At 44.0% G+C, this 16,211-nt stretch overlaps 1 protein-coding gene across 3 annotated transcripts in view; it reads right to left on the reverse strand.

Moving 5' to 3' along the window:
• INTS8 (integrator complex subunit 8) overlaps nt 1–16,211 on the reverse strand; it is a 248,361-nt gene that overhangs the window by 120,827 nt on the left and 111,323 nt on the right. For all 3 annotated transcript variants that reach the window (XM_029591733.1, XM_029591735.1, XM_029591736.1), the window contains 2 exons: nt 13,274–13,374; nt 548–689 (listed from right to left, as the gene is read on the reverse strand). In XM_029591733.1, coding sequence (XP_029447593.1) covers nt 548–689; nt 13,274–13,374 — 243 coding nt within the window. The remainder of the gene's footprint in view (nt 1–547; nt 690–13,273; nt 13,375–16,211) is intronic.

The following is a 16,211-nucleotide window of genomic DNA, read 5'->3' on the forward strand; positions in this document are numbered from 1 at the left end:
TCCTATTGGTTATCTTCTTTCCACTGGGTTTCAAAGATGTCTATTAATCTAGATTCTAATTTAATGCCACACACTAACTCCCCAGGCATTCCCCTGGCATTCACATAGATAGTCAGACCTCTTAAACATATTCTTCTTACTCCTAGTCACAAATTGTTTAATATTAGTGGTTGTTTCAGGTAATTTGGAAGTGTGTATGTGGAATAACACATTTTCTTGCTTCATCCCTTAAGACATGACTTGAATTTGCATAAACGAAGCAAAATACAACCATGCCACACAGCACTGCCCAAATCACTCCTCCCCCCCCCAAGTTTTCAAAGCAGAAAATATTTAGGTAGGGCTCTGATAAACAGAACCAGTGATACGAGATAGTATGATCTTATATCCCTAACAAAGATGTCCTATTCTCTCCTTTCCCATCCTGTACTGTTTTACAGACAAACACAAGAGACTGCATTCAAATGTCATGTTCTCAGAAAAGCAAACATTTCAAGTACAGTGTGCCAAACATCCATGACACGTATATAAGATGACCATTGTTTACCTCCAGAAGAAAGTCAACTTTCTCTTTGCTTGGTCTGAGAAACAGCTGATTAAATTGAACACTGATGGGTTGTCCTTGAAGGATATCACAAACGGTGTTACATGCACAGACTTTAAAACAGACTTCAGCCACAGCATCGTTTCTGCAAGATTAAAGAAACTGACTTAAATATTGTAGGTGGTTTTTCATACAAAGGCAAGATAACAGCAAAGTTGCTTAAAAGAAAGACTCTCCTCCTCACCATGACATTTACTCAAATATAGACCTCTAGTTTCAAAAGCAGTTTGCTTTCCAATTTGTGCTGACAAATTTTAAAGAAGCCCTTTTGAAAATATATCTAATATAATTTGGGCCTACAAGCTTGACAAACTGGATGCACTACAGTAAAATATTGAAGACATTCAAAGGTGACTGTTGAAGCTATACCAAGAAGACTGAGGGCTGTGATGATAGGAAATATGCCATACAGTTTAGAAAAAGAAATCAAATTGCTCAAAGATCTCACGCTGTGAAAATCTTACCACCATTGTATTAAGTGTGTTAGTACCGTATTTTTCGCTCCATAAGACTATTTTTTTTCCCCAAAAGTGGGGGTAAAACGTCTGTTCGTCTTATGGAGCGAATATTAAAAAAAACCCAAAAAACTAACTACAACCCCCCCATCCTCCTGACCCTCCCAAGACCTGCCAAAAGTCCCTGGTGGTCCAATGGGGGTCCGGGAGCGATCTCCTGCACGTGGGCCGTCGGCTGCCAGTAATCAAAATGGCACCGACAGCCCTTTGCCCTTACTATGTCACAGGGGCTACCAGTGCCATTGGTCGGCCCCTGTGACTCCTATTACTCCTATTATTATGCTAGAGCCGCCATATTTTTCATCGGTCCTACTGTTTTTATAAATGCATTAAAATATTCAAAAATGAAACAAGACACTAGGCTTAGTGGTATTGGTAACTCCATTGCTTTCTTCATAATACAATGTTCAAATTCATGCTTTCTTCATGGTGCAATGTTCACAAAAACATCCCAACAAAGGCCGCATTTTGGAATTATTCCTGTGTCAGGGGAATCTTGCAGCTGGTACCTTCAACGGCTTTTTTTCGGCGTCTGATACAGTAACACTTTATACAGCGGTGGCAAGATCTTCACTGTGTGAGATCTTTGAGTAATTTGATTTTTTTGTTTTGTTTGTCATTTGCTATGGCTTTGGACTTTATTTTGGTGTTTTTGAATACTAGTTTAGAATACATGAGGAATAAGCAGAAAAGCAAACCTGGCAGCAGAATGCAACAATTTTTTTTTTTTTATTTTTTTTAAGGAGACTGCATTGGGTGGTGCACTTTTATTATTTCTAGAATGAAAACAGAGTTGCTTACCTGTTTCTAGAAACTTTGACTAGGCACACTGAGCATGCCCAGCATGACCTACACCATGTGTCGAGCTGGGCTCCGTTTCTTGGGATAAGCAGTTTGGAATTGATCTACTCCTGCCAGGTACTTGGGAACAGGATCCTAGGCTTGATGGACCCTTGGTCAGACTTAGTATGACAAGTCTTATGTTCTAAGGCAATCACAGTGATATGGAATGTTTTAAAGATAAATGAGTATTCTCTCTCTCCATTTTCCATATGATTTGTGACACTCCATAACACCTATTTAAAAGCAGTGAGTAGAGAATATTCTTACTCTGGATAAATAAGCAGAATACTAGTAAAGACTATGGAAGATGGTAACTCACCTTCACACAGGTGAATGAAAAAGTAAGGAAGAGTGGGAGCTGTCAGCAACTTCAAACACACTTGATTTTCCACAGACAAAACATATAGAACATATAGAAAGACATGGTTTAATGGAACAAAGTCAGCATGGCTTTACCCAAGGCAAGTCTTGCCTCACAAATCTGCTTCACTTTTTTGAAGGAGTTAATAAACATGTGGATAAAGGTGAACCGGTAGATGTAGTGTACTTGGCTTTTCAGAAGGCATTTGACAAAGTTCTTTATGAGAGGTTTCTAGAAAAAGTAAAAAAGTCATGGGATAGGTGGTGGCGATGTCCTTTTGTGGATTGCAAACTCGCTAAAGGACAGGAAACAGAGAGTAGGATTAAATGGACAATTTTCTCAGTGGAAGGGAGTGGGCAGTGGAGTGCCTCAGGGATCTGTATTGGGATCTTACTTTTCAATATATTTATAAATGATCTGGAAAGAAATACGACGAGTGAGATAATCAAATTTGCAGATGACACAAAATTGTTCAGAGTAGTTAAATCACAAGCAGATTGTGATAAATTGCAGAAAGACTGGAATTGTGAGACTGGAAAATTGGGCATCGAAATGGCAGATTAATTTTAAGTGCAAGGTGATGCATATAGGGAAAAATAACCCATGCTATAATTACACAATGTTAGGTTCCATATTAGGTGCTACAACCCAAGAAAGAGATCTAGGCGTCTTAGTGGATAACACATTGAAATCGTCGGTTCAGTGTGCTGTGGCAGTCAAAAAAGCAAACAGAATGTTAGGAATTATTAGGCAGGGAATGGTGAATAAAACGGAAAATGTCATAATGCCTCTGTATGCTCCATGATGAGACCGCACCTAGAATACTGTGTACAATTCTCAAAAAAGATATAATTGCGATGGAGAAGGTACAGAGATGGGCGACCAAAATGATAAGGGGAATGGAACAGCTCCCCTATAAGGAAAGACTAAAGAAGTTAGGACTTTTCAGCTTGGAGAAGAGACAGCTGAGGGGGGATATGATAGAGGTGTTTAAATCATGAGAAGTCTAGAACAGGTAGATGTGAATCGGTTATTTACTCTTTCAGATAATAGAAAGACTAGGGGGCACTCCATGAAGTTAGCATGTGGCACATTTAAAACTAATCGGAGAAAGTTCTTTTTCACTCAACGTACAATTAAACTCTGGAATTTGTTGCCAGAGGATGTGGTTAGTGCAGTTAGTATAGCTGTGTTTAAAAAAGAATTTGATAAGTTCTTGGAGGAGAAGTCCATTACCTGCTATTAATTAAGTTGACAGCCACTGCTATTACTAGCAACAGTAACATGGAATAGACTTAGTTTTTGGGTACTTGCCAGGTTCTTATGGCCTGGATTGGCCACTGTTGGAAACAGGATGCTGGGCTTAATGGACCCTTGGTCTGACCCAGTATGGCATGTTCTTATGAGTATTCCTTCTAGCTTTGCTCTTGTTAACAGTTACACCATCCCATCATCACCTGAGTGGGAATGGCAGGACTTACAAAAATGCTGGCATAAACAGCTGCTGATGTGGGTCCAGGAAATTATTTTTCTTTGTAGTATGAAATCCTTTGAAAAGGGGTCCAAAATCAGATTCTGTGCAAACCGCAAGTTGAGAACAGTTCCAGAATCAAAAGCAACAGACATTTTACAGACTTAAGAGAACAAGACACTCTGGTATGATCAGATGGGGATTCTGCACATCACTGCTCATCCCCAGGAGATCACTTTCTGCATCAAGGTTCTATGAAAATGGCCACACTACACAAGAAGAGTCTAGAGAAATAGGATATGGATATCTCTGGACAGCTAAACCTAATATACTCCTTGCAAGGTCTTCTCATGGACTTGTGTCCCAATAGAAGATCTAGCACAACCCTGAGTTTCTTTTAAAGACAACACACAAACATATTTCCCATTGTAAAGGTTCTCCAGTTTTACTTTTGAAAGAGATATCTTGGCTGCTCATGTGCTTGGTTTTCCCCATTAAATTAATACAATGCCTTAGAAGCCCTGCTTTTGCTATGCATGTTCTTCTTTTTAGCAATACCCATTTGCTCTTATACTGGCTGGGCATTGCATATGGTATCTGAATGCTGCTGCTGGGTTTCTGTGTTAGACAGCACAGTGGAGAGTTGCTTACCTGTAACAGGTGTTCTCACAGGACAGCAGGATGTTAGTCCTCACATGTGGGTGACATCATCAGGATGGAGCCCAATCACGGAATACTTTTGTCAAAGTTTCTAGAAGTTGGTGGCATGCTCAGCATGCCACCAACTCTGCATCTACCAGGGATCCCCCTTCAGTCTCGATTGTAGTAAAAAGTACGAGTGAAAAATAAAATAAGAAAACGTTAGTGAACCCAACTCCGCAGGGTGACAGGCGGGTTTCGTGAGGACTAACATCCTGCTGTCCTGTGAGAACACCTGTTACAGGTAAGCAACTCTGCTTTCTCACAGGCCAAGCAGGATGGTAGTCCTCATATGTGGGTGATTAGCAAGCTACAGGATGCCCGAATGTTAGAATTGCTTATTCGCAATTCTAACAGTCATTATTCACCTTTATATAACCGTCTACTGCAGACCATATTCGCTACTAAAGTTCTTTGTAAAAAAGGTTAAATCTGTTAAATGCTATTGTTACATTCTATGTTACTTGTAATAATGTTCAATGGTTTATTGTTATTGTTCCATGTTCTATGTAAAAAAACCCAGGTCTAACTTCCCAGACCAGGGCAACCTCTTTCGTTACTTGTAAACCGGATTGATTTGTATTGCATACAGGAATTAAATAAATAAATGTCATGTAGCCAAAACACCTAATGATGTGCAACAGGCACAACAACTGTGGTAGTTTTGGTTATCGGGGAAGCCTGGTCATCTCCCTGGGTTGCAGGAAGGAAGTTGGGTTATTAGATAGGAAACAAATTTTGCAGGACCGACTGGCCGAAGATGGAATCCTTTCTACCAGCCTTGTCGAGACAATAATGAGATGCAAATGTATGGAGGGAACTCCATGTGGCAGCTCTGCAGATGTCAGCAAGAGGTACAGAACGGAGGTGTGCCACTGACGTTGCCATTGCTCTTACTGAGTGTGCTTTAACACGTTCCTGGAGAGGAATTCCTGCTAGGCGATAGCAAAAAGAAATGCAATCTGCTAGTCTGTTTTCCTACCGGAGCACCCAATTTTGTTTTGTCGAAAGAGACAAACAATTGGGTGGACTTTCTATGTGCTGCAGTATGATCTAAATAAAAGGCGAGAGCGCGGTTACAGTCCAAGGAGTGTAGAGCTCGCTCACTTGGCTGTGAGTGAGGTCTTGGAAAAAAGGTAGGAAGAGTTATGGATTGATTTAAGTGAAGCTCAGAGACTACTTTTCGGAGGAATTTAGGGTGAGTATGGAGTACCATGCGGTCATGAAGAAACCTGGTATAAGGTGGATAAGAACATAAGAACATGCCATACTGGGTCAGACCAAGGGTCCATCAAGCCCAGCATCCTGTTTCCAACAGTGACCAATCCAGGCCATAAGAACCTGGCAAGTACCAAAAACTAAGTCTATTCCATGTTACCGTTGCTAGTAATAGCAGTGGCTATGTTACTAGTGCATGTAAATCACCGACTCTGCGAGCGGATGTTATGGCTACTAGAAAGATCACCTTCCAAGTGAGATGGCGAAGCTCACAGGAATTAAGGGCTCGAAAAGAGGCTTCATAAGTTGTGCTAGAACAACATTAAGGTCCCATGTGGGAACTGGAGGGCATAGTGGAGGCTTAAGTTGTAGTAAACCTCTTATGAAGCGAGCCACAAGTAGTTGTGCTGGTATCGTGGCATTTCCTATACCTTTGTGATTAGCAGCTAATGTGTACTCGGACGGAGGAAGTTTGTAGGCCAGACTCCGAGAGATGCCAGAGGTAGTCCAGGAAGCTTGTTGTGGGACAGGAAAAAAAGGTCTATTTCCTTTTTTGTGCACCACGATGAAAATCCCCCCAAAAGCTACGAGAACTTGGGATACACTGTCAGAAAGGTTTAAAGATTGCAGCATCAACTTTTCAACATCCAAGCTGTTAGGGCTAGTGAGTGGCGGTTGGGATGACGTAACAGATCGCTGTTCTACGTTATGAGCATTAGGTCTGTGCCCAGGCGAATTGGTTGCTGAACTGATAGGTTGCGGAGGATGGGAAACCAAACCTGACGCAGCCAGTGAGGGGCTATGAGAATCATTGTGCCCCTGTCCTGACGTAACTTCACGAGAGTCTTGCTGATGAGTGGAAGTGGAGGGTAGGCATAGAGGAGACTCGTTGACCACGAGTGGGCAAAAGCATCCTGTGGAGATGTTTTGCGACTGCGGTGTAGAGAGTAGAAATTGCTCACATTTCGGTTGTGTATTGATGCAAAAAGGTCTATTTGTGGATGACCCCACTGGTGAAAAATTTGGGTTGCTACAGTGGGATCCAGTGACCATTCATGGGGCGAATAGGTCCGACTGAGGTTGTCCGCTATCACATTGTCCACGCCTGCCAGGTAGGTCGCTCTCAGTAGCATGGAATGGGAGAGAGCCCAGGCCCAGATCTGTGCCGCTTCTTGGCATAGTAAATAAGAGCATGTGCCCCCTTGTTTGTTCAGGTACCACATGGCTACCTGATTGTCTGTTTGGATCAGGATGACTTTGTTTGAGAGGCAATCCTGAAAAGCGAAGAGGGCATATCGAATTGCCCAGAGCTCCAGAAAGTTTATCTGGTGCTTTGCTTCCGTCATAGTCCAGATTCTCTGGGTTTGGAGGTTGTTGACATAGGCTCCCCAACCCAGAGTGGATGCATCTGTCGTTAATTTGATTTGAGATTGTGGAGGTTGAAAAGGTAGTCCTATTAGTAGATTGGACTCCTGTATCCACCAAGCCAGGGAGAGACAAAGTTGGTTGGTGAGACATCTTTTGACTTGACTGGGACCACTGGGATTTTAAAGTCCATTGCGTCACTCTCATGGCCAGTTGAGCCATGGGAGTAACATGAACTGTGAACGCCATGTGACCCAGCAAGGTCAAGAGATGACGAACCATAGTGGTTCGGTGAGACTGCACTGATTTGGCTACGGTTGATAATGTGCATGCCCTGTTCTCTGGGAGAAACGCTTTTGCCTGGATGGTGTCTAGATCTGTGCCTATGAACGATATTGTGTGTGATGGAGTCAGATTTGACTTGGGGTAATTTATTAGAAACCCCAGTGATTGGAGTAGACTGATAGTGGAATGGCGTGACTGAAGTGCTCTCCTTTGAGTCTGAGCCCTGATAAGCCAATCGTTTAGGTATGGATAGACGTGGACATTATTTTTCCGCAAATGGATTGCTACAACTGCCAGGCATTTTGTGAATATTCGTGGAGCTGATGCGAGTGTGAATGGTAGTACACAGTATTGAAAATGATGTTGGCCTACTATGAATCTGAGATATTTGCGATGAGGAGGGTATATCGCAATGTGTGTGTAAGCCTCCTGAAGGTCTAGAGAACAGAGCCAATCTTTCTGTTGTAGTAGTGGGAGCATGGTACCCAATGATACCATTCTGAACTTTTCCTTTTTGAGATATTTATTTAGGGCACGTAGGTCCAAAATTAGACGAATGCCTCCTGATTTTTTTGGAATTAGGAAGTAGCGAGAGTAGAACCCTTGACCCCACTGTTGTCGAGGTACTGGTTCTACAGCATTTGAATGTAGAAGGGTTGAGAGCTCCGCTTCGAGGAGCAGGGAGAGAATGTTTGGATTTGTGACTGGACGGGGCAACCCGTTCAGTGGTATAGTGAGAAAGTTTAGATGGTATCTTTGATTGACCACAGTTAGGACCCATTGATCCATCGTGATGGTGTGCCATAGATTGGAAAAATGGCACAAACGACCTCTCAATGAAATGGAAAGGAAGGGATTGGCTGCTGCTCTCTACGAGAGAGTCAAAACCCTGAAGCTGGATTTGTCTGCGGGGCTGGTTGGGCTTTTGAAGCCTGACCTCTTTGTGGAGGTTTAGATTGTCGAGGATGAGATCGAGGTGGATAATACCTTCTCGGTTTGTAGGTAAACCGTCTAGGATCTCGTCTGAAAGATCTTTTAGTGGTGGATGGATAATCCGCAGGAAGAGCAGACAGCTGTCGCAAGGAGTCATGGTGGTCCTTTAATTGTGTAACTGTTTCTTGGATTTTAGTGCCAAATAAGTTGTCACCTGTACATGGAAGGTCCACTAATCTGTCTTGGACCTCTTGTCATAAGTCAGAGGACTTGAGCCATGCCCAGCGTCTGGCACTTATGCCTGCTGCAGAAACCCTGGAGACGGTATCAAAGATATCATATACAGCCCTTACCTCATGCTTGCCAGCATCAAGACCTTTGAGGAGGATGTTGTTGAGCCCTTCTTGGTATTCGTCTGGTAGAGATTCAGAATACTCTTGGACCCTCTTCCAGAGGATTCTGGAATATTGAGTCATATACAGCTGGTATGCTGCTATGCGTGTTATGAGCATTGATCCATGGAAGACTCTTCATCTGAAAGCGTCTAACGATTTCTGCTCTTTACCTGGAGGTGCTGAAGAATGAGGCCTGGGATCTTTTAGATTTCTTTTGAGCAGTCTCCACAACCACAGACTGGTGGGGCAGCTGTGTTTTTTGAAATCCTAGGGCTGACTGCACTAGGTAAATGGCATCAACTTTCCTGTTTACCGGAGGAACTGTGCTAGGATGTTCTCAGTTACGGTGTAGTAAGTCCAGAAGCACTTCATAGAAACATATAGAAACATAGAAATGACAACAGAAGAAGACCAAACGGCCCATCCAGTCTGCCCAGCAAGCTTTCACACATATTTTTCTTATACTTGTCTGTTACTCTGACCGCTGAGGTCAGGGCCCTCTCATTGATAGCTTTTTGGTTCTAATTTCCTTCCGTCCCCACCATTGATGTAGAGAGCAGTGCTGGAGCTGCATCAAAGTGAAGTATCAAGCCTAATTGGTTAGGGGTAGTAACCACTGCAATAAGCAAGCTACTCCCACGCTTATTTGTTTACCCAGACTATGCAATTCAATCCTTGTTGGTAGTTGTCTGAATGTAAATCCTCTTTTCTTCACCCCCCTGCCAGTGAAGCAGAGAGCTACGCTGGATACGCATTGAAAGTGAAGTATCAGGCTTATTAGTTTTGGGGTAGTAACCGCCGCAACAAGCAAGCTACTCCCATGCTTATTTGTGAATGCAAATCCTTTTTCCCACATTTCCTCTTGCCATTGAAGCATAGAGCAATGTTGGAGTCGCATTAACCATGTGTATGTTTATTGAATAAGGGTATTAATCACCAGGTAGTAGCCATCATTCCCGCAAGCCACCCCCATGCCTCTTCTTTTCATTCACATCCTCAAGCCTTTATGGATCCACAGTGTTTATCCCACGCCCCTTTGAAATCCTTCACAGTTTTGGTCTTCACCACTTCCTCCATAAGGGTGTTCCAGGCATCCACTACCCTCTCCGTGAAGAAATACTTCCTGACATTGGTTCTGAGTCTTCCTCCCTGTAGTTTTAAATCGTGACCCCTGGTTCTGCTGATTTTTTTTTCCAATGGAAAAGGTTTGTTGTTGACTTTGGATCATTAAAACCTTTCAAGTATCAAAGTTTGTATCATATCACCCCTGCTCCTCCTTTCCTCCAGGGTATACATATTTAGGTTCTTCAAGCTCTCCTCATAAGTCATTCGATGAAGACCATCCACCTTTTTGGTCGCCCTTCTCTGGACCGCCTCCATCCTGTCTCTTCGGAGATACAGACTCCAGAACTGAGCACAGTACTCCAGGTGAGGCCTCACCAAGGACCAGTACAAAGGGATAATCATTTCCCTTCTCTTACTCGATATCCCTCTCTCTATGCAGCCCAGCATTCTTCTGGCTTTAGCTATCACCTTGTCACATTGTTTCACTGACTTCAGATCATTAGACACTATCAGCCCAAGGTCTCGCTCCTGCTCCGTGCACATCAGCCCTTCACCCCCCATCAAATCCCCCATTTCTTTCGGATTTCCACACCCCCATATGCATGACTCTGCACTTCTTGGCATTGAATCTCAGCTGCCATATCTTTGACCAGTCTTCTGGCTTCCTTAAATCCTGTCTCATTCTCTCCACTCCTTCCGGCATGTCCACTCTGTTGCAGATCTTAGTATCATCCGCAAATAGACAAACCTTACCTTCTATCCCATCCACGATGTCGCTCACGAAGATATTGAACAGGACCGGTCCCAACACCGACCCCTGTGGCACTCCACTCATCACCGCTCTCTCTTCTGAGTAAGTTTCATTTACCATCACACATTGTCTTCTGTCCTTCAACCAGTTTGCTATCCAGGCCACCATCTTGGCATTCATTCCTAAGCTTCTCGTTTTATTCACAAGCCTCCTGTGCGGGACAGTATCAAAAGCTTTGCTGAAATCCAAGTAGATGACATTGAGCACTCCTCCTCAATCTATTTCTCTAGTCACCCAATCAAAAAAGTCTATCAGATTCGTCTTACAGGACCTTCCCTTGGTGAAACCATGCTGCCTCTGGTCCAGCAATTCTGCTGCTTGTAGATAGTTCACTATTCTTTCCTTCAGCAGTGACTCCAATACTTTTCCCACCACCGAGGTGAGGCTAACCGGCCTGTAGTTTCCAGCCTCCTCTCTGCTCCCACTCTTGTGAAGAGGGACCACCACAGCTCTTCTCCAATCACTCGGTACCACTCCTGTTTCCAGGGATCTATTGAACAGGTCACGCAGCGGAGCCGCCAGCACAGCTCTGAGCTCCCTTAGTATCCTGGGATGAACCTCATCAGGCCAAATGGCTTTGTCCACTTTCAGTTTTCCTAGCTCTTCCCATACCTTCTCTTCCGTAAACAGAGTTTCATCCATTCCACTTCCCTCCAGTTTCTTGTTAACTAGCAATGGTCCTTCTCCGGGGTCTTCTTTAGTGAACACCGAACTGAAGTATTCGTTTAATATTTCTGCCATTTCTTCATCTGTCTCCACCCATTGGTCTTTTTCACCTTTCAATTTCGCTATACTACTTTGTACTTTTCTCCTTTCACTGATGTATCTGAAAAAATGTTGTGTCACCTCGCTTTACCTCTTTGGCAATCCTTTCTTCCTCTTGACTTTTCGCTTTCTTGATTACATTCTTAGTCTCCCTCAGTTTTACCAGAAAGTGGTACTGAACTGGGACTGCCATGACCTCTTTAGGTGCATTGACGAATTGCAACACTTCAAGCATTTTGTGTCTGGCATCCTCTTCTGTTTGCAAACTAAAGGGAATGGTCTCAGACATTTCCTTAATGAAGTTTGCAAACGTCAAGTCTTCAGGCGGGGAGCGACGGTGTTCCTCTGGGGATGAAGGCTCTGAGAGAAGTTCTTCTGAATCATCAGAGTCTGTAGAATCATCCCACCAGGGATTGTAAGGTTGATCACCAGCACCTATAGGACCCTCAGGTTGATGTATAGGTCCAAATCCAGCCGGATCTGGAGGTGGCACCAATGGGAATTGAGGTGGCATTAATGGTAGCACAGAGGATGGTGATGGCATCGATGGCATTGGTGTTTTCGAAGGATGCTGAGGTGGTAAGGAACCAGATGGTCCTGGAGTTGGCTCCGGCATCGGTAGATTCGGTTCCTCATCTGAGGACAATGGAATCGGCATCGGTGGCTTTGTAGGAGCAGATGGCACTGCGGGAAACGGTGTCAATGGCAGAGTACAGAGTAATGAATCCAGTCTGTCAAGAAGTGGAGCCAGCATGGTAGGCATCGGGTCAGGCATCGGCATGGGGGGCCGCTGCCGGTGGAGACTGGAATCCTCGTAGAGCTTGGAGCACTGCCTCTTGGACAATCCTGTCCAATTCCGCCAATGAAGCTGGCATCGGTGGCACAGCTATCGGGGGTGGAGGCTTGGAGGGCATTGCCGGAGGGTCCACCTGTGTTACTGGAGTCTCGGCTCCCAGCACCGGTAATGGTGGGGAACACCTCGGTGCCCCATCTCCTCGGGGCTTCTTGGCCGGTGGCTCCGATGTTGATGGCCTTCCGGTGCCGACATCGGAGGAAGCACTTCGTCGATGGCTATGATGATGCTTTTCTCGATGGTCGGTCCGTTCCTTTTCCGGCATCAATGAAGAGGATGTCGATGCCTTGGACCGGGAAGAGGAAGGCGAAGTCAAGTTACCGGCAGCTTTCTGTCGCTTAGATTTTGGTGACGACGGAGTCTTCGGGGACACAGGTTTTTGACTTGATGTCGGCTTAGCAGAAATCGATGGAGATGCTTTAAAAAGGAGTTCCATCTTCTCCAGCGGCCTTTTGGCGTCATTTGTGAACAGCTAGTACACTGTTGCACATTGTGAACAGGCCCGAGACACAAAACGCACACATTGTGTGGGTCCGTAATGGACATGGTTCTAGGGGTACTTGGGGCACTTGCGGAACCCGGTGGCCATGATATTAGAAAAATAAACAGGCATGTGGTCAGTGACTGTCAGGCAACGATGAAAGAATCCTGCCGGGAACCGACCGAAAATGATGAGAAAAACTTACCGGCGTCGACGAAGGTCGGTGGTCGATGGGGGACCCCGGGATAAGGACACATTTTTAACTTTAAAATTTTGAATTCCGTGAGAAAAAATTGTGAGGTAAACTCACAGAGCTCCAGAATCCGCGAGGCTACTGCTGCGCGGAAAAAAAGAGACTGAATGGGGACCCCTGCTGGATGCAGGGTTGGTGGCATGCTGGGCATGCTCAGTGTGCCAGTCAAAGTTCTAGAAACTTTGACAAAAGTGTTCCGTGATTGGGCTCCATCCTGATGATGTCACCCACGTGACGACTACCATCCTGCTTGTCCTGTGAGAATTACACAGAAGAGAACCCCAATAGCAGCAGCAGTGTGAAAAGCCTGCAGGAAAAAAAAACACATAAAAGGAAGTTATTAGAATCTCTCTTACCCCTGCTGAGCTTTCTGAAACAATTCTCTTAGGACAGACTGCCTGAACTGATCAGGTAAATTGTGGGTCACATTATCTTCCAGAAAAATCTTTACCAAATCCTAGGAAAAATATAAAAATAAAAAAAATCATCATGTTTACAGTATTAACACTAGCAAATGTTCTCTACAGGAACAGTGACACAAATAAATGCAAACAAGTAGTGAAAAAAATGTGTTCAGCTACAAAAGATTTTTTTAATTACTATCTGACACAATTATTTTCTTTTCTAAATGTTAAAAGCATTTTTCTCTTCTTGTCTATATCATTTGGGTCTGGAAGCTGCCAACCTTCTTTCTCGGTTTCTGTCCAGTCTGTCTGCCGCACCTCCCTCTCACCTAGTTTAACCAATGGAAGCACAGCAGGGGAGGTGTATCTGAGGGCATGCCTTCAGCTTAGTCTTTCCTGTTAAGAGGAGCTCTACTCTTGTGATCCACTTCATACCAGAGATTTGTAAGTGGGTCGAGTTTGCCTAGATCCACTCTTGAACCTACGCTGCCGAGAGGAAAGAGGGATGGTCAGATATATTTCAAGAAGACCCTTCATAAAAATGGACAGCATTTTCTGTCAATTCCAAGAACATTGAGTTTGAAACAATAGCTGAATTACAGAACCTGAGGCACAAATCAGCAGACACTATCAACAAAACTAAATTGAATTCAAGCAGACAGGTATCATTATTGCTTTAAATATTAAAAAGAAAATGCTTTTTTTTTTAAATAAACAAAGTACGTGGGGTAAAGTATCCCTGTGGCACTAGCCTGCTGCTGGATTTTCAAAGGGGAACTTCAAGAGGCATTTCGCTTTGAAAATGAGCTTGCAGGCCAGCCAAGCACGTCAGAAAGTATGAAAATTGCCCTCCTCATATTTGTTCGTGCTGAATTTTGGGAGATAAGAGACATAAGATCACCTTAGGTCAACACCATTTCTTCTTCTCTTTTCTTCCTGAAACCTTATTTGTCTTGGCTGTGTTCCCTGATTAAATTACAAGCGCCACTAAGCTAAAACTCTCTCATACATCTCTGTACTGCACTGCATACACAGTTGTATGCAAAAGTTTAGGCAACCCTGATCAAACTGTATATTTCAATGAAACTAAGTGAACAGAAGCTGACACAAACTCTCCATGGTGCAAAGTTAATCATGACAGCTTTCTGCAATTTTTAATGCAAAATTATTATTTGCTGATTTTGAAAATAATAAAAAAGTGAATATTGCATGTGCAAATGTTTGGACATCCTTTCAGTCAGTATTTTGTAACTGTAAAATACGTGGACCCTTGTTGCTGTGGGAAGGTTGGTTCAATCTACAGGGAAGGCCCCGTAGGTCTTTACTGACAGCTGGGGGAGCTACGCAGGGAAAAGATGAATCTGGAGATTCACCTATACCGACCTCTTTCCCCTTGGGTTGGGACCTCAGATTCTGGGGACCAGCACGTCTTAGATGAGGGTCTCTTAGGAAGCAGTAGGAGCTTAGGTTCAGAGTCAGGCTAGAGTCAGAAGCAGGCAGGCAAGAATAGTCAATTTCCAGGTTAGCGTCAGTGGCTGGCAGCAGACAAGAATGGTCAATTGTTCAGGCTACGGTAAAATCCAGACTTCATTCCGAGGGCAGGCATAGGGAGCGAGGAGAAGGACTGACACAGCAGGGCAAGAAGGAAGACAGTGGCTGGATATGACTAGGCTTGAAAGACGAGGCAGGCTGGGTTAGAATGCAGGAGAATCAGCAACTCACACTATAAGGGATGTAGGCGACCCGTTGCTGAGGAGAGGTAGGGATATCAGGAAGGCCCTTATATAGGGCAGAAGCAGTGATGTCATCAAGACACGCTGCCATTTGATTCCCGCCCTGGGCCTTTTAAAAGATGTGACAGGCATGTGCGCGAGCGCCTCCGGGGGGGGGGCGCTAGAGGCAGCAGTGCTGGCGATGTCCATGCCACGCAAGCGAAGAGGTTGGTGGCATCTGCCGCAATGGAATGGCCTGGGTGCAGCTGACATTGGAGTGAATGCCATGGCTTATGGGGCCTACCTGCGAGCTGTGACTCATAACAGTAACAACTACATTGGCAAAAATAATAGCTTTCAAATGTCTCCTGTAGCCAACTAGGAGTCTTTTTAGTCCTGCTTTTGGAATATTCTCACCTTCTTGCAGAACTCTTAAGTTCAAACATTTTTATGTCTCCTTCATGTACTCCCCACAGTTTTTCAATAATATTCCAGTCTAGGGACGGTGAAGGCCATTCCAAAACGGTCATCTTTCTTTCCTGTAAGTATTTTATGGTTAATTTTGAGGTATGTTTCAGATCACTGTTTTGTTGAACTATGCAACCTCATTTCAGCTTCACTTTCTTCACCGACTGTGGGACACTAATGTCTAGAATACAGATTCATAGAAATGATGGCAGAAAAGGAGCAAATGATTCACACAGTCTGCCCAGCAAGCTTATGCTAGTATCTGCTGCACTGTTCAGGCTACCCCCATGCTTATCAGTTTCCCAGACCGTAAAAGTCTGGGCTCTCATTGGATGCTGCTTGAGTCCAATTTCTCTTAACCCTTGCTGTGGAAGCAGAAAGCAATATTGGAGTTGCATCAAAAGTATCAGGTTTATTGGTTAAGGTTTAGTAAAAGCCGCATCAGCAAGATACCCCAATTCTTATATGCTCCCCAAATCATAAAAGTTGAGGCCCTCATTGGTTGCTGTCTGAATCCAATTCCCCCTTTTCCACTGCTGTTGAAGCAGAAAGCAATGATGAAATTGCATTAACGTTATCATGGCTTTTTTTTTTTTTAAAGGGTAGCAACCACCACACCAGCAAGTTACTCCCAAGCACTCTTTTCTTCATTTCTATCCTGTAGCCTTTAGGGATCCACAGAAATTATTCCCCAAAGTTTCAGGCTTATC

This window comes from Rhinatrema bivittatum, chromosome 2 (genome assembly GCF_901001135.1).
Source record: "Rhinatrema bivittatum chromosome 2, aRhiBiv1.1, whole genome shotgun sequence".
Taxonomy (NCBI): Eukaryota; Metazoa; Chordata; class Amphibia; order Gymnophiona; family Rhinatrematidae; genus Rhinatrema; species Rhinatrema bivittatum.